The sequence below is a fragment of the Balaenoptera ricei genome, chromosome 11, assembly GCF_028023285.1.
Source record: "Balaenoptera ricei isolate mBalRic1 chromosome 11, mBalRic1.hap2, whole genome shotgun sequence".
NCBI lineage: Eukaryota > Metazoa > Chordata > Mammalia > Artiodactyla > Balaenopteridae > Balaenoptera > Balaenoptera ricei.
In genome coordinates, this window is record NC_082649.1 from 22,554,916 (window position 1) to 22,573,304 (window position 18,389).

The window sequence follows — 18,389 nt, forward strand, 5'->3', positions numbered from 1 at the left end:
TACAGATTCCCCCCACATGATTTAGCATCTTCAGAATTTTTTTGTGTTGGAGACAAGTCCTTATTTTCATTCTCAGTAACACCATCTAAAAAAAATGCACAGACAATTCAAATGTCAGTTGTCTCTTCTGCTGAGATCATGAGACTTATGATGAGAAACAGCGATCAAAATAAAACCCAGTTTTATCTAAAGTGCATGCCTTTTCAGTATCCCTAAACTACCAATTCAATTTTGAAAAGCATGCAAGAAGGCATGTGAAGTTCCAGTTTGAGAAGAGACAGCTGGACAGAAAGAGACTGGAAGAGCATACAGAATTTTCTCACAAAATGTGACAAAGAATCAAAAAGGTATAATCAAAAAAGTTAAGAGGCGGTCAGTTTGAATCTGGAGGTGAAAAAAGGGAATATCATGAGACCAAGAGAAATTTTAATTTGCTAAAGCGTAGTTAAAAGTACCATTTACACCAAATGAATGTACCTAGGCCACTAGTATAGACAAACAAAATGCTCCATAAATGTTTGTTAAATGGATCAACAAACAATGGCATATAATAAAAGTTAACTTGGAGCAATAGGTAGATCAGTTTCAAAATGCATACTATTTTGATGTGGGGAAATCAGTAAACTGGAAAAATAACAGTGGGGAAAATAATTTTTTCAGTTAATATTCAGGATTAAAAGATAAGAAGAAAAACATTTTAAAGCTAAAGGAGTTGAATAAGTCAAAACAATAGCAAAACAAAACACAGACACCTCCCAAATATTACTCAGAGTTTCTACCTAAAGAATTGGGCAAAGAGACGGGTAGGGGCAAGGTTTCCAGGGAAAGAACACTAACAAGAGTTCTAAAAACCTTCTTTTCAAGGATGTCTTCTTTCTCTGCAGACATTCTTTCTCATCTGCTTTCCATTTCATAAGGCAATAACATGAGAGTTAAACTAAGGTAGGGTCTTAACAGACTGGACCTGACACCTTTTGATTCCAGGGTACTATCTTGCCATAAGCATACCTTGTTCTATCCTTGTTCTATCTGGGCCCTAAAAGCAATGGATGAAGATGGTCTTGGAAAATTGAATTTGAAGCTATCCTTCAGTAAAAACACCCAAATAACAACAACAACAACAAAACAATATAGGTAGAGAAGATTCCAGAGGTGTACATGAATACCCGGCGGAATTAAAGCCCATGAGGGAGATACTGGGTTATGGCTCCAGAGACATCTGGTGGACCCTAAAGTTGTTTTGCTGCTTTCTGTTCTATTCCTGAAGCCTTTCACTAGTCAAGCCATAAATGATCCTCCCCACCTTTCCCACCTGATGGCTTGTCCTTCAAGCTGTCTCTTCAACCTTTCTAGCATAACTGATGCCTCTTCCCTACATTCTGAATGATATTATCCTCCTTAGGTCTGCAGCTCTACAGGCAGAGGTCAGGACCTGCTTCAGCACCTGCTCCTTGGTCTGTATTTCTGGTCTCAGCATCTGTGGGCAGAGCTCCCCGAGTCTTCTGACAGCCCTGTGAGGTCCAAGTATCTATTTCCTGGTAGCAACAACTTAAAGTTGGAAGAAAGATTTTGTTTTGCCAGTCTGATTCTTGGTCCCAGGCACAGCCCTCTCCCTCTACCATCAGTCACTATTAGAGATCTTTCCTGCAAGAAGACTGCCATTCTGGAATAAGCGAGCTCAGGAGAAGATTCACTCCAGCTTGGGGTTCACACTGATTTTTCAGAAGTATATCCTTGTAGCTAGTCTTCTTCCTGAGGCATAGAACAACACTGTTAACAGAAACTCTAAATTTTATTTAGCTCTTACCCAAGAACTCACTTACCTGACAACGCACTGAAATAAAAAAGGAACTCTGTCAGAAAGCTAAAAAAATTAGAAGACAGAGTGGGAGTGACTGCAAATTATTAGTAAACACTATCCGCTATAATCTCTTACTTCCTAGTTTAAGTTAATAAAGCTTGAGAGAAAGACCATGACCCTCCTCCCTTTGGTTCTCCCCTTCTAAGAATCCCAAATGGTAAAGAACATTAGAGATCAGAAAATAACGGCTAATATTTATTGAAAATTGACTGTGAATTTACTCATCTAAGCAGATTTTATCATTCCACTTACAGATGAATGATACTGAGGCACAGAGGGATTAAGTAATTTTCTAAAAGTCAAACAAGTGGATTCTGTGTCGTTCCTTGTGTTCTGACTTATTCTAGGGAGTCATGAGTGGGATCATCTCAAAGGAGCCCAACTTTCCTTTTACCAAATTGGGATTCCAGACTTTCGTCTTTTTCTCAACAGCCCCAATAACCTACGACAACTCAGGACGTGGAAGCCATCTTTAACTTTCGCCTGCAACTCAATTCGTCCTACTGAACTTCACCGGAGTCCCTAAAGGGCCGGATCACACACTGAGTCGAAGCCTGAGTCCATGAACCCGCTACCACCACCACCTACGACCCAAAGGCCGAAAGAGCTCGCAGTTCTAGGCCTGCGGCTGTCAACAATGCCTCACCCTTAGGTCTCCTTTAGGAATCTGGAGGTTCTCTCCTCTCCGTGGTTGCCTGGCAGCATCCCCGCCCCTGCTGAGCAGCGCAGGCTCGGGCAGCTAGGTCAGGTAACTCCAAGGGCCTGCGCTCCGAGGCTGGGGCATGGCAGGCTCCGCCCAGGGTCCGCCTTCCCGCGGCAGAACTTCAGAAGAGCAACTCAGACAAAAAGGGAAACTCCTTAGCTAAGTATCTCTTACAGGGGTGGAGACAAAAGATAGGAAAATCTTTCCTTGCCAGTTTAGGCGATGTTTATGTCCTGCCAGCCACTGTTCATTAGTTCCCAAGGTAAGAAAGTAAAAGTAGACCTGAGCGGCAGCTTTAATCCCAGCGGCAACAACGCAGCAGTCCTGGGAAAAATGCAGCGTAGTTACAGGTAATTTCAGGCCTGGGGCTGGAGCATCTGGAGGCAACGCATTTGAGAGAGCCCACGGCAATAGAACAATAGCAAACGGCTATAAAGCACTTAGGTGCTAACCACTGTTCTAAGCACTTTATATAAACCCCCCATTTATCCATATAACAATTATCCTCCCTAGGTCTGCGGCTCCCCAGGCAGAAGTAGGTACTATTGTTGATATTATACTTTATGAGGAAATGAGATTAAGTCGCTTGCTCAAAGTCATTGAGCTACAGTTTGGCTACAGCAAGCTGTAGAGTTCCTAAATTTCCTCCTCCTTTATCAGGGATGAAATGGTGATATACCTACTCTTAAATATTTCACTTAAGTAGGCTGAGCTGAGGCACTAGATCAAAAAGTAAGATACGCATTATCAAGCTTAGACAGGAATAATGACGATCTGCATAAATCAGAGGTAACAAATGGCCTCCTCTTAGGAATCCTCGGGACACCCAGGACCAGGCCATTTGGGCTTAAGAAGACGATTGGTAGAGCAAACATATATTCCCCAAAGATCACCTTGAACTGTGATGGGTGAAAACTCTGGGAGCCTTGACTGATGGGTTTTCAGACCTGGAAAAGGTCTTTTATACGTGTGGGAAGAGAATCAACTGTTTCCAAGAAATCAAGGGATAAGGCTGGCTCTCAATAATGATCTCACAATGTGGACTAGGGAGCTAAGCAACTAAGAAGTTTAAAACACTTATCGTGGTTGGCTTTGTCAAGACCAAATTATATGTATATAAAATGAAAGTATATGTATAAAATAAAAATTAAAAACATATTTTATATAAAATATAACCATACCTACTTTTTATATACAAATATGATATAAAAATACTATGTATAAGAAACAATGTTCAAGAACTCCTTACCAGTTATACCCAGAAACATTTGGAAGGAGAGAGGACCCAAAGAAATTCTAATAAAATGATGAACTGCTGGAAGGGATTTAAAATGTAAAATTTTCAGTGTGAAAGGTTGAAAGTTGAGAAAATTCAATTAAAGTTATCAAAATGATTATCCCTATATTAAACAAACACTTGTTGCTCAAATAAATTCTGTGCTTGTGGAGTCAGGAGGAGCATCTGAAAGAACTATTTTATATAATATATACTTACCTAAGTTTTTTTTAATCCAAGAAGTGGTACTAGCTACAAATATAAAAACACTTTTAAAAACCCTCATCAAAGGTATATCCATAGTGAGTTATTGGATAGATCCATAATGGGGACATCTAATCTTTATGATTTATATTAGACAGTCAGATATCCCTTATTCTGTCAGAATAATGCATAGAATAATGGTTCTAAGCTAGAAGTGTGATCCTTTCCTATAAAGAGCTCATCTTTAAAGTGAAATGTCTCCCGCAGACACCCTCATTGTGCAGGCAACAAGAATTAGGGCTGATATTTATGCTGGCCCAAACTTCATCCAAGATTTAGTATGCAAGAGGATGGGGATATTATTGCCTTTGGTGTTTGGACCCAGGACTCTACAGAGTTTCTTAAGTATTTTCCAGAATAGTGATAGGAATTGAAAATTTTCTACAGGTAATAACTCAAAGCACTGAATACCACTGCAACATGCAGTTTGTTCCTCTGAAATAAACAGAGGAAGAGTGGGCTCTGGAACTGCTTAGTTCATATCTTGGTCCCACCACATACTAACTTTGTGACCTCAAGCAGCCTTATTGATTTGTTTCCCCAGCTAAAAATGAAATAATGTGAGTAAAGCATTTAATAATGTCTGGCCCTTAGTAAGCAGTTAACAATTACATACTACTCTTAATAAATCCTTTCCTCTACTCCTAAGGATTGCCAATAATAAGACTTTGACTGTTAACAACTTTACAATCAATCACTGAATATTAATGAAAGAGGCTACTTCTGTTCTGAGTACAGGAGTGCAGAGCTTTTCTAAGTGCTTCTATCTGATTGCTCTCCACCTCCATCCTCACCATGCCCACGAGATTTCTCAATCCCAGAGCCCTGCTCAGCACCCTTTTTTGTTTGCTTTTGTTTTTTTTCAAAAGGGGCCCATCTTCCTTCCCTTCAGTCCCTTTCTATTACACTCTCTGGAACCCTTTTGTGATTGTCAGGTTACTTTTTCATCCAAAGCCCATGTTTAAGTTCATTTTACTTTTCACTGCTTTAGAAATTTGATTCTCCCCCAACCTCTCCAGGTGTTTTTTGCCTCAAACACTCAATATCTTGTTTACCTTCGATCAATTAGAAGACAGGCTAGTCAATCTTATTCTCATCCTTAATGTTATTTCTAAGCTGCTGCTTCATGATTCCTTTGAGTTTTATACCAGTTGTTCTACCTGGCTGTTGTATTACTGGCTGCCATTACTTCTCTTGTGGACTTGCTTCACTTTCATACTCTTTTCTCTCCATCCTGCCTCCTGTTACTGATGATTTAAAAATCCACATAGATGAACTGCTTCAAGGGACCCTGATTTCCTAGGTCCTGTCATTATCACACCACATCTTTTATACATAAAGATGTACTCCTGACTTCATCTCAAGGCATTTTCTGTTCACTGCACTCCCCAACTCCATATCTAACATGTCATGTCCTCCACTTGCCCCTCAGGGCCTTCAACTTATCTGTGTGGCCAATTTAGTTCCAGATAGTAACCTTATATCTTCTCCTTATCTAGGACTAGTTTGACCCCCTTTGATGCCTACCTGGAAACCCCATGCCACTCCGCCCTTTCTTTTGGTTCTACAACTGTATTTAAGCACAAGAAACAACCAGAACAAAACCCCCACATTTATTTTTAAATAAGTTACGAACTGTATTCTTCTATATCATAGGCATATTCCATTGTTCTGGGTCTTTGTTTATGGTTCCTTTATAATATTACTTAAGGGAGTTAGAGGCAAATGGAGGAAGCTGTGTGCACTGAGAGAACACGTTAAGCAGAAGACGAACTGGAGAGACTGCAAGTAACAGCACGGAGAGTAGACAGCAAGTTTAAAATAAGGATTGCATTCCATTGAGCAGTCAGATTAAAGAGAGAGGCTCTGACATTATGAAGAGCAATTTCAGTTTGGAAAACATGTTTGTGGAATCAGATTAGATGACAACTATGGACAGCATCAGTTTGGTAAAGAGATGTTCTCATGAAGGCTCTTGTTACTAAGTCAAGTCCCCTCCAAAGAGACGAATTTACATGAGAGAAATTTGAGACAGGGTAACCTTAGGTAGGGAATAGGCCTCATATACTTACAGCTACAGAGCTCTCAAGGCTCAGTTCTAGGATCCTTGTTCGTTTTCCAGACATAAAAAAAAAATTGTTTCCAATCCTAGCTGCCTCAATGCCTGGTGCACAACTCCACTGTTGGTCTTATGAAAAAGCCTAAGCAGTCCTCAAATTGTGAATGAGTTGTTTTTTAAATGTTCATTTGCTTTCCTATGTTGTGAACTCAGAAAGTTTTCCCAGTCAACGTAAATCTAATCCCAAAAGCCAATGTGACACATAATATGCCTAAATTATAGCACTAATACCATTATCATTTTCATGGGAAAATGTGTTCACAATTACAATTTAGAAAGCTAGGAACATATATATTTCTATAGGACTAGGGACTCTTCTAGTTCCAAGCCAGTGATGATATTCCTATGTCCTATATAGGGATTACGGATAAGAGGGGCAAGAGACAAGGGCGCTAGGGAAATGGGGGTAGAGTATATTATAGGAGTGGAGAGACGGGATAAAGACAGGGCTGGGCAGAAAGGTAGTTAGAACAGTTAAAGAATGGTGATTACCCTTCTTTTTTCTCTCCTTCCTCTTTTGTCACTATCCTACCACTTCAAACGCACTGACCAGCTAGAGGTGAAGGGAGATGAGGGGACTGAAGTTGTGTGGGGTGAGGTGGGAAGGCAGTCCTAGAAATTATGGAGTTTGCTGTGGCAAGGTCGAACAGGAAAGAAATAAAAGGACATCTCAGTAGAGATCAAATATGACTTCTGTAAATAAAAAGATAAACAGACCAGGGGCTGTGTGTACTTCTTTGTGGCTTGCCTGCTATCCACTACAATGATCATCACAGGTTCTCATCAAAAACAGAATCGTTTACTCAGTAATATAGGGATAATGTCAACCAGTTTTTGGTTGATTTTTTTTCTGAAGCCCCAAGGGAAAGAATCACTCATCTTTGGCTCTTTTATGTGCTCAAGAAGGTATACAAACCAAAAAATTATAAGCCAGTTCTCACGAGAAATTATTAGGGGATTCAGAACACAATGGTAACTACAGAGGTGGGAAAAAAGGGAAGTGTATAACAGGGAAGAACACCAGCACCCCACCCCTAAACACACACACACACACACACACACACACACACACACACACGCCTTACACTCAGAAGAACCTTGGAAGCCTTGGAATATAGGTCTTTTTTGAAACATTTAAATTTGAAGGGACAGAAAGGCCATCTTGAAGACCTAGTTATTAGGCATGATGGTGGTCCAATTCCCTGTTCATTGTAAAGAGCTGGTGGCACATGTCCCCTGAAGGGCTTTCCTCATGCTAAAAATCTGCAGCGGCCTGTGTTCATGCTTCCTCACTTCACTAGCAACCACGAAGGCAGCAGTGATTCAGCGCAACGTTTCTCAAAATTTAGAGTACATCAGGTGACTGCGGAGCTATAAAAATGAAGATTCTCAATCCCCATCTCAGACCTAATGAAGCATAGTATCTGTGAGTGGGACTCAGGTATGTTAAACAAGCTCCACAGGTGATTCTGATGTTCACTGATGTTGAGGAATCACTGGTATAATGAACAGGACTTGAAGTCACAAAACTGCACTTAAGCTGCTGGTCTTTTCCTTTGTGTGATATTGTAGCTATGTCACCATCTCCATAAGCAAGAGTATCCTCATTTTTAAAATGGAGAATAATTTTAATTTATAGAAACATTTTAGGAATTCAATGAGAAAAGTGCTTTGTAAGTGTCAAAGTATAAGGTGAAATTATTGGCATTCTAACCCTCCCAGAGACTGTCCTCAAGCTATGTTTCCAACGTAGTGCCATCAACTGCCCAGTTTGAATGAACTCTCTACTTTAGGTTGGCTAGTCTTGTCATTGATGCTTCCGAACTACATGCACTCTGCTTACATTTGTTCTACCCTAAATGTTTTCTCCCTTTTGCCTTCCAAATATCCCCATCAAACCTTTATCTTAAATAAAGTCTTTCCTGACCACTTCAGGCAACAGTGATCTGTCCTTCAGAATTTATAGCTTGCCAAGTGCCACTTTAATTCTACACTACTTTGAGCATCAATTCTATTGTCCTATAGTCTTGACTAAACAGGTGGACCTTATATATCCCAAACTAGGTTGTAAACTCTTTGAGAAAAGGAATCTGGTGTTATGCTTCTTGTTCTCCACAGCACCTAATGAAATGGGCAGCACAGAGTGTATTTTTTATGAAATATCCGAAGTTACCTTATAGCAATAGTGACTAACATTTTGTCCTAAATCATCTCAAAGCTAGTATTCCTCTCCAGCCTGCACTCTGTGAGACAGCTTCCCTGCAGTCTTCACACAGAACCAGATTTTTCTCCTTTGTGGGTAGTCTGATGTTGAGTAAGAGTTGAGTTCTGCCTAAACGACTCCCCACACTCTTTACATTCATAGGGACCACCTCTATTGTGGATTCTCTGGTGTTTACTAAGATCTGACCTCTGTCTGAAGGCTTTGCCACATTCGTCACATTGGTAGGGTTTCTCGCCAGTGTGGATTCTCTGATGCTGAATGAGACTGGTGATTCCTCGGAAGGCATTCCCACACTCATCGCATTTGTAGGGCCTCTCTCCGGTGTGGATTCTCTGATGTTCCGTGAGGACTGATCTTTGAGTGAAAGCCTTCCCACACTTATCACATTTATAGGGTCTCTCTCCAGTGTGAATTCGTTGGTGTTCCATAAGACTTGTCCTCTGAATAAAGGCTTTTCCACATACGTCACATTTGTAGGGTTTCTCCCCAGTATGGATTCTCTGATGCTGAAGAAGGCCACTCTGACTGAAGGACTTCCCACATTCCTTACACTGATAGCATTTTTCTTTGTGGTGGATCTCCTGATGGGAAACAAGGGAGGAGTTATAAACAAAGGCCTTTCCACACTCGCTGCACTCATAGGGCTTTGCCCCACTATGGACTCCTTGATGCTGGGTAAGAATTGAACGCCGACTAAAACTTTTATTACACTGAGTACAATGATAAGGTTTGTCTCTTGTGTGGATTTTGAGATGGTGAAAGAGGCCTGCTTTCTGGCTAAAGGCTTTGCCACATTCATTACAGTGGTAGTGTTTCTCTCCTGTGTGAAGTCTCTGATGTTGATTAAGAGCTGACCACCGGCCAAAGGCTTTGCCACACTCATTACATTTATATGGTTTCTCTCCCGTGTGTATTATTTTGTGTCGAATAAGCACAGTTCTCCCACGGAAAGTTTTTCCACATTCTTCGCATTTGTAGGGCCTGTCTCCAGTATGGATCTGCTGATGTTCTACGAAGCATGAGTGTTGACTAAAAGCTCTTCCACAGTCATCACATTCATAACGCTTTTCTCCTGGACAGACTTTCTGGTGTTCAGAAAGGTCTGAGTTCTCAGTCAAACTTACTCCATTTTCATCACATGTATGTTGTTTATCTTCCCTGGAGTATCCAGAAGGCTCTCCTATTTTTTCTTCATGTTCATAAGTTTTTTCATACCTAGCTGACTGAGACATTTCATTTTCAAATTTGCTAGATATAGTCCCATATGGTTTCATTTCTTCAGAAACTTCTTGCTTTAGAGTTAAATTCCTATACTCATTTCCAGTCTCAACATCTGAAACTAAAAATGGATCATAAATGTTAACTAGTTTCTTGTGATAGCAAACAGCAACTTCACTAGGCAACATAAAATTATTCAAATGAAAAATTACATAAGAACCTAGAGTTCCTGCGTGACTATAAAATGGCACTAGAATATACAACAGACTAATAAACAGAGCACTCCAAAAACTGTTAAGGAAGAGACCAATAACCCAATAGAAAACTTGGCAAAGAAAAAAACTGATGGTTTCCAAGAAAGGAAATACAATAGTTCTTAAACACAAGAAAAGATGCTCCACCTCACAATAAGGGAAAAGCAAATTTAAACAATATTGAGTATAATTTTCACCCATCAGATTTGCCAATAGCTTGATATAACACCATGTTCACGACATGGATATCATACATTGCCAGTGGGAGTGTAAACTGACCCAAGCTTTATAGAGGGCAATTTGACAATATATATAAACATTACAACTATATAATAAAACCTTTGACCTAGTAATTCCACACAGAAGAATTTATGCTACAGATATACCCACACATACAGTTATTTACCACAGCACTATTTGTTACAGTAAAAGAGCAGGGCCAACTTAAATGTCATCAGCAAGGGAAGTTAATTGCATGATATATTCATACATTTTAATATTAAGCAGCTGTTAAGAAATAAAAAATGCAAGGTTCTACAATCTTAGTGATAAAGAGAGGAAAATATACTTGAATATGAAAAACATACATATATGATTAAAAAATCTCTAGAAGGACACACAAGAAACTAGTAACAGTGACAACCTATTTCAGAATAGGGGTAAGGAGACCAAATGGCTAGGGAAATTGAGTGGAATGAAAACTTTTCACTGGGTAACTTTAAATTATTATTTTTTGAACCATGTGAATTTTCACCTATTTAAAAAAATTAAAAGAAAAAAACAATAAAGGAAGTAGAAATAAGGAAGGTACTGAGTCTTTCACCCCTTCACTAACTTTGAACATTCTACCCCATTTGCTGTATTACTCCATCTCTTTATAAGAGTAATACACACACACACACATACATTTTTTTTTTTTTTTTTTTTCCCTGTACCATCTGAGAGTTAGCTGCAGACATCATGGAGCAAAGGTTTATTTAACTGAAGGAGGCAGGAGATAGTCGAATTGGAAGATAATGGTATTGTCTGCTAGGATAAAGGCTAAAAATAGCAGAAAGGTCAGTACAGAAGAAAATAACTGTCAGAAGAACTAAACTAAGTGATTTCAAATAAAATACAGCCAGAATTTTAAAAATATTAATATAAAGAGAAAAAAAGAGCTGTAGAGTGACAAACCAGGCTGCCTGAGACCTACGCATGAGCCGTCAGATTTCTAGAGAGACTTTCCTGACTTTAATGATCAGAAACAGCACAAAGTACAAAACAGCCCCAGTGTCCTGTGTTAGCCCCATCTTCCCCTTCCTCCCAAGGTGGGTCTTTCTTCTTTACCTTGCTTCTTCTGGGCTTCAATTTCTGGAGATTCACATTTTAGCTGGGCTTTCACAGATGGGAGGGACATTCTGGGTTCTTGTTCTGTTCTTAGAGCTACCATCTCCTGCAAGAACATTTCCTGTTCCTCAGTGTGGACTGAGACCTGAGGTAGATGAGATATAACTGAGATACTCACTCTGATAACATTAAACAGAAGAGTATACTATTCATGGCAGTAGCACCCAGCTCTCTGAAACCTGAAATAAACTTCTTTCCAGATATCAGCTTACCATAATCCTACTCATTCTTCAAGGCCAACATAAATGTCACCTCCTCTGAGAAACCTTCCCTTCTGCAGCTGGAAGTAATTTCCCCTATTCTTAACAGTTAAAGAATGTTGATTGTGCCCCTTTTACTTCTTTGTCTGTGCTCAAAGAAATGGAGAAGTGAAAGAGAGAAAAAAAAAAGAAAAGAGAGAAGGAAAAGAAGGTAAAAAGAGGCAGAAAGGAGGGGAAAAGGACTTAGGGGGAAATAAAACAGAAGTGAGAAAGAAGGAAAGGGGAAAAGTAAAGAGAGAAAGTAAAGTAAAGAAAGGAAGGGAAAAAAGGAAAAGGAGAGAAATCTCTCCCATATTTACCCCAAAAACTGTTCCTAATAGACTCTGCCCTTCTGAGGTCCCCATCCCACTTCTTTCTGGGAAGATGATCTTATTTTCTATTTATCTAAGATCACAATCATCTCAAAAAATCATCTCCCCTTCACTTTATCTATCTCCACTCTCATACTCTTCTCCTTCCCTTGTATCTTAGAGGAAGATGTCTTCTTTTTCAAGGCTTATATCTACTTTTGCCTTCAATCTCATCCTTTTCCGCTTCCCTGTGACCCTTGCTCCTTCAATTAACTCATTTACTCAGCAATTTCAGCCACTCTGTAGCTTCCACTACTCCACGGGCCCATTTCCTCTTGCATTTAAAAGTAATAGGTTTCCCCAGCATGGTATTATAAAAAGCAGGGATCTGGAATCACTCTAGTTACTTACTCTGATCCTTAGTTTAGTAGCTCTGTCACCATGGGCTAGAAATTACTCTGAGATTATGACACCACACATGTAAAGCACTTCGCACAAGACCTTGGCATACGACAGGCCCTCAAGTTACTTCCCCATCCCCTTCAGTGGCTAAATTTTGTAAATAAGAAATCACCATACACTGGCTCTATTTCCCTGACATAGTTTCATTTTGTAATCTCTCCCTCAGAATAAGAGCCAAAATCAGCAGGTACTATCTCAGATGTACAGAAAAAGTTGTTTTGATACTTCAAATTTTGGGGAGGGGGAAGCAAAAAAAGGCCAGTGTAGTGAACTGTGCCTTCTGTCCCTGGATCTTTGGCTAGGCCTCATAAATCAAGCTGTAAACTCCACTAGCTACCCTCAGCAACCCCCAAGGGAAAGGACTGGCTGGCAATATAAACTCAACACGACTAAAACCAAATTACTTTTGCCTGCACCTGAAAATCCCATTCTTTCTTTCCGTTCTCTTCCTACCTCCCCGGCTACTCCCCAGTTTCCACTGCTGGTTACTCCCCTGATGATCCCTTTTTGTCTCATGGCTTTAATTATCACCCATATTCTGGCAAGTCCCAATTTTATATTTCTAGCACAGACTCCCCCCACTGAATTCCAACTTTTTATATCCAGTTGCTTGCTCAAACTTTCCACTTGGATTCTAATAGGAATCTCAAAATTTACATATCTAAAACCTAACTCTTGATTCCTTTTACCATCTCAGTGAATGACAAACCCATTCTACCTGATGTTCAGACTAAAAACTTTGGCATATCTTTAACTCACGTTCTCTCACATCCCGCAACCTATATAGAAACAAATCCTCTCAAGCTCTACCTTCAAAATGTATCCAGAATCCAATCACATCTCACCACTTCCACTGCTGCTATCCTAGTCCAGGCCACCAGCACCTCTTGCCTGGATTATTGCTTACAGCCACAGCCTCCTAATCTGGTTTCCCTGCTTCTAACTTTGTCCCCTATGCCTCCCCTAGTCCCACCATGAGCCCCAATGTAGAACTTTTCCAACATAGCAGGTAGTGATTATGTTAAAATTTAAGTCAGATTAAATCTGTCTTCTGCTCGAAACTCTCCAACGACTTTCCGTCTCAGAATAAAATCCGAATTCCTTATAATGGTCTACAAGTCCCTTGTATGGTTTGATCTTCTTATAACTATCTGATTTCATCTCCTCCTTGACAAATACATCTCTACCATGATAAGCACATTCTCACCTTAAGACCTACCCATTTACTACTGATATTTCCCCTGCCTGAACACTCTTATCCTAGATGGTTGCATGGCTTGCTCTTTTAATTCAGATCTCTGCTCTAAATGTCACCCTATCTGAAAATCCTTCCCTGACCAGTCTATTGAAAACAACACAATCTTCATTTCATTCACTATTCCTTTTCTCTGCTTTACTGTTGCTTCTTTAAATATAGAATTTATGACCACCTGATGTATTATATGTTTGTTGATTTTTTGTTTACTGTCTGTCTCCTCTCAGTAGGCTAAAATCTATCAACGTAAGAGCAGCAATCCTCTATACCTTGTTCACTGGTGCATTCCCCGTGCCTAGTAAACAATAGATAGTCAATAAATATCTGCTGAATGAATGAACTTTTCCCAATCCACCTTAGCCTACAATCTTGAACTCTGTTAGAAGTGTCTCCGTTATGCTAATCTTTCAAGCTTGAAATCCCTACTGCTTAGCCTAGAATAGACTGCTCAGTAAAGAGGTCTCCATTCTTTCTTCCTTCTTTATACCTCTACTCTGTCATCATTTTCAATTAATTCTTACCTAAGACATGCCTCTTCCTTCGCAGTCACACTTTCATGACCCTATTTTAAACTTAGATCTTTTTGCCACATGCTCCTTTCCTCTTCAGTCTTTGTACTTCAATGCTAGATTATATTTCCTTCACCGTTTATACTCTCTATACCAAGCTTTCTTAGCCTTGATTCTATTGACATGCTGGGTCAAATAATTTTCTGTTGTATAAGGCTGTTCTTTCCACTGTGAGATATCTAGCAGCATCCCTGTCCTTTAGCCACTAGATGCCAGTAGTACCTCCCGCCGTTAAGACAACCAGAAATGTTCCACGACATTGCCAAATGCCCTCTGTGGTACAAAATTGTCACCGGGTGAAAACCACTGTCTTTTATCAACGCTAAAACAAAACAAAATAGTCCTACGTAATTTGGTTCTTTTTTATATCTTGGCGTTAGTAAAATTCATTTAGACTCAGAAAGAACAGATTAGGAGCTTCTGTCCTACAGAATAAAATCTAAACTCCAGAGGTTGATATTCAAGGTCCTGGACTCTCTGTGCTCAACTCTTCTACTCACATCTCACCTTTCCAACTTAACTGGGCTTTCAACTACTCAAAGAAACATGGGCCCCATGACCTGCCCCTCCCTCCTAACTTTCCACTCTGCTCCTACATCTCATTCCTCTGAGATGGTGACTTTGATTTCTCCATCTTTTAGTCCTTTAATGGAGACAAGGCAGTGGATATATCTGCAAAACCTTATTTCTTAATTATTTGTATTGTTCAGCAGAAATGATGCCCCTTTCAAGAGGCTGCTCCCACCTTGTCACCATCATCTCTCTAACATTTTCTCTCTGCCCTACAAGTCTTCTGTTTCTAATGTTTCTGAGCAGCATTTCATCAAACAGAATTTTGTAGCTTAATGCAGAAATACATGATCCTTCTACAGAAAAGATATAAATAAGTTAGGATTATGTTAACCAATGTTCTGCGACACTCAGGCCCCTTTCTGACACACCAAAGTGTCGAGAATACCTTTTGTGAAATAATGTTAGACTTCATTCTGGCCTAGAAATCTCTAATTCATCTTTTCTCAAACAGAAACCACCTCTTTGTTCTCACCTGATATCCTGGCTCATCCAACTCTCTCTCTAAATCCTCCAGCACAGTCACCACCTCTTCCCCACTCTGCGGATGCTGTTCCTGGACCCAAGCTTGGAGCTCCTCGGGCAGGATGGTTAGGAATTGCTCCAACACCAGCAGTTCCAGAATCTGCTCTTTTGTATGGGTCTCTGGCCTCAGCCACTGATGGCAAAGTTCCCGGAGTTGGCTCAAAGCCTCACGGGGTCCAGATGTTTCCTGGTAGCAGAACTGCCTGAAGTACTGTCGGAAGACCTCCCTGCTGTGGGTGGTGTTCTTTTGCAGGTTCTGATCCTGTCTGGCGGTATACTTATTTTCCTCCTCCACCTCCTCTTCCTCTATCTTTATTTCCAAAAGTTCATCCTGGCCCTTGTTGGCCTGGATGGACCAAGTAGATGCCATCATAGCTGTGCAAAAGCTTATGAATGCTTCAAGCAAGATCTCCTGTGCCGTCTCTTTCTGGCTGGAACTGAAGAAGAAGCCATCATCATTAACACAAACTACACCATAAACAAAAACTGCAAATTCTAAGAATTTTCAAATGCACTTTGAAAGCCGCCTCCAGGTTAATTTTCTATACACAGGAAAATACCCTGATAAAAAAGGCTCAAGAATAGACTAATTTAAAGAGACATATTAAGTAGAAGGTGCTAAGTTGTTTCAGGACTCTAAGAAAGAAGAGTAAGACTTGGTAGGAAACATTTCCACTTGATGATAGATAAAAGAACAATTAAACGGAATAAACAAACATTTACAGCAAACAAATAATAAAAAGTTGAGACATCCTTGATTAGCTGCTTTTTAAATTTTTTAAATGCCCAGATGTCTGGTGGAAATCATGAAGTCATAAAAGCAGCAAAGTCACATGAATTTATTCCCTCAGGGGCCTAATCTCTCTGCTCCTCATTCTTCATTTATCAAGCGAAAAGGCTGGAGACATTGGTCTTTAAGACTTCCTTCTACCCTCGCGTTCTGTGATTTTAACTCTAAAGGCAGGCCCAGGAAAGAGGCCCTAGGACGCCAGTCAGCGTCTGTGACCCAAGACTGTTCAGAAATGTCAGAAGGCGCATAATTCAAGAAGGGTACACCGCGCGAGACAAGCCCGGGAGGAATGGAGCGCACAGCCGGGTCTCTCCTTCATCCCCGGGCTCCGACCCACTCTCCGAGGGGTCGGGGGTCGGGGCTAGCTTCTGCGTCAAGGAGCTTCTCGCGGGTCCACCTAGGCAAGTGAGGCCCGGAGGCCGCCCCACTCCAGCCGGGGCCGAGAAGGCCGTAGCACCCCCGCCCACCGCGTCCGCAGCACAGGATCGCTCACCCGCAGCCCCAGGACGCCAGAAGCGGTTTCTCTCCGGGGACAAGGGGCTGAGGCCTCCAACCGCTTCGAAACCGGAACCCACCAACAGCGACCCACAGAGGCCGGAAGCGGCCGCGAAGTGCGGAAGACCGGTTCACTTCTGCCGCCGCTCTAGGAAGGGGGCGGGAGGGGCTTGCAAATCGGTCGATTTCCCGCGTGCCCATGCGAGAGGACAGCTGAAGACTCGCAGGCCCGCGGTTTCGCGATATTGTTTTCTCCTGCTCCTCTTCGGCTGTTATCTCCACTTCCCCCGACCCGATGGGCGGTCGAGGCTTGGCGAGCCTACCTGTGCTAGGGAAATCCCATGCTTTTTCCACTCTTTTATTTGGGTCACCTTTGATGTTCAAGATGCCTCAAAAGTATGTTCTCCCGAGGTCCTTCCCGACTCAGGAAGGGACCTCTTCTACACACACTTCTCAAGGGTCAACCTGGTGGTTTCTGCCTGCTTTTTCACCTTCTTCGGTTCTCTCTTATACGCTGACGATAATGATTATACATCTGAAAACCCATAGGGTTCAATGGGAAAACTAAAAGACCATTTAGTAAAGTAGCAAGATATAAAATTAACACACTAAAATCAAGAGCCTTCCTATATGCAAATAACCAGTGATAAAGTTACAAGATATAATGGAAGAGAATACCGAATTTACAATAGCAACAACCAAAAAGCAAGCAAACAAACAAAACAAAAAAACAAGAAGAAAGAAAGAATAATTGGGAATAAGCTTAGGAAAAAATATGCAAAACCTGTATGGGGAAAACCTCCTGAAAGGCCAAGTGTATACTTAGACAAATAGAAAGCCATATGCCAACAAGACTAATAAGAGTTTTGGCTCGAAAGACTCAATGAAGAAGTCAATCTTCTAAAATAAAAGTATCGACACGTATTGTTCTAGAATTAGACAAGTTGATTGTAAAGTTCATATGGGAAAATAAGAATAGCCACAATACCCTCTGAAAAAAGAACAATGGTGAGGGACAGCCTAATCGGATATTAGCACATGTTATAAAGCCTCTACAATTAGGAGTGTGATACTGTGTAAAAACAGAAATAGACCTAGGTACCTATGGATATTTAGTAAAAGATGGTGGCATCTCAAATTAACAGGGGAAATGAGAGACTTGTAAATAAGTTGTGTTGGGACAACTGATAGCCATTTGGTCAAAAATAAAATTGAATTAATATCTCCCATCACATGGCACAGTCAGGATAAATTCCAAATGGATCCAAAAACCAAATGTAAAAAAATGTACCTATACATGTATTAGAAGAAACATGAATAATAATTCTAACATCTGGGAACAGGGAAATCTTGTGTAATAGTGTCTCAATTTCCAAAAGCAATAAAAAATTAAATTTAATCAGATAAATCTGACTAAATAAAAATAAAATGAATTGGTTATCAAAAAACACCATAAAGAAAAGTCAGAAGACAAATGACACGCTGGAAAAATGTTTGCAACATATCACAAAGGACTAATATCCCTAATATATAAAGGATTCCTAAAATATTTCCTAAAAAGAAAATAACCAATAACCCAATGGAGAAAATGGGCAAAAGAAATGAACAATTGACAGAATAAGAAATTGTAGCAGCCCTCAAATGTCTGTAAAGATGCTCAGCTTCACTCAAAATATAAACATACAAACTAAAAACTACACTGAGGTGCTATTAGTCATTTTATCTGATTGGCTCAAATCCAGAAGTTTGACAATATACTCTATTTATGAGGAAAGAGGAACTCTTATACATTCTCAGTGGGAACACAAAATAATACAACCCCTATTTGGAAAAATAAGAAAATGTAGCAAAAGCACTTACATAAG

The 18,389-nt window shown here is 40.3% G+C and overlaps 2 protein-coding genes across 6 annotated transcripts in view; both read right to left on the reverse strand.

The window, feature by feature from the left end:
• ZSCAN12 (zinc finger and SCAN domain containing 12) lies at nucleotides 1-15,612 on the reverse strand. 5 transcript variants are annotated; one of them, XR_009505675.1, is made up of 5 exons: nucleotides 15,190-15,612; nucleotides 11,249-11,393; nucleotides 8,634-9,786; nucleotides 1,445-1,752; nucleotides 1-85 (listed from the first exon to the last, which is right to left on the reverse strand). XR_009505675.1 is itself a non-coding variant. In XM_059938124.1 (4 exons), exons 1-4 carry the CDS (start codon nucleotides 15,610-15,612, stop codon nucleotides 73-75), a joined length of 1,734 nt encoding a protein of 577 aa, XP_059794107.1. In that variant the 3' UTR covers nucleotides 14-72. The 5 variants fall into 5 exon arrangements, 3 of the variants coding, with proteins under 3 accessions (XP_059794107.1, XP_059794106.1, XP_059794105.1); XR_009505674.1 differs by having other exon boundaries at nucleotides 6-85; nucleotides 1,313-1,752; XM_059938124.1 differs by lacking the exon at nucleotides 1,445-1,752 and having other exon boundaries at nucleotides 14-85.
• Nucleotides 15,592-18,389, reverse strand: part of ZSCAN23 (zinc finger and SCAN domain containing 23) — a 19,588-nt gene continuing 16,790 nt past the window's right edge. The window contains exon 5 of the mRNA XM_059938161.1: nucleotides 15,592-15,676. The gene's annotated coding sequence lies outside the window, so the exon portion shown is untranslated. The remainder of the gene's footprint in view (nucleotides 15,677-18,389) is intronic.

Coding starts and splice junctions, on each gene's coding strand:
- ZSCAN12 (XM_059938122.1), bottom strand. CDS start 15,612: ATGATGGCATCTACTTGGTCCATCCAGGCCAACAAGGGCCAGGATGAA. Junction 11,394..15,189: donor TGGATGAGCCAGGATATCAG/GTGAGAACAAAG, acceptor CATCTACCTCAG/GTCTCAGTCCACACTGAGGA. Junction 9,787..11,248: donor TGAAGCCCAGAAGAAGCAAG/GTAAAGAAGAAA, acceptor ATCCATTTTTAG/TTTCAGATGTTGAGACTGGA.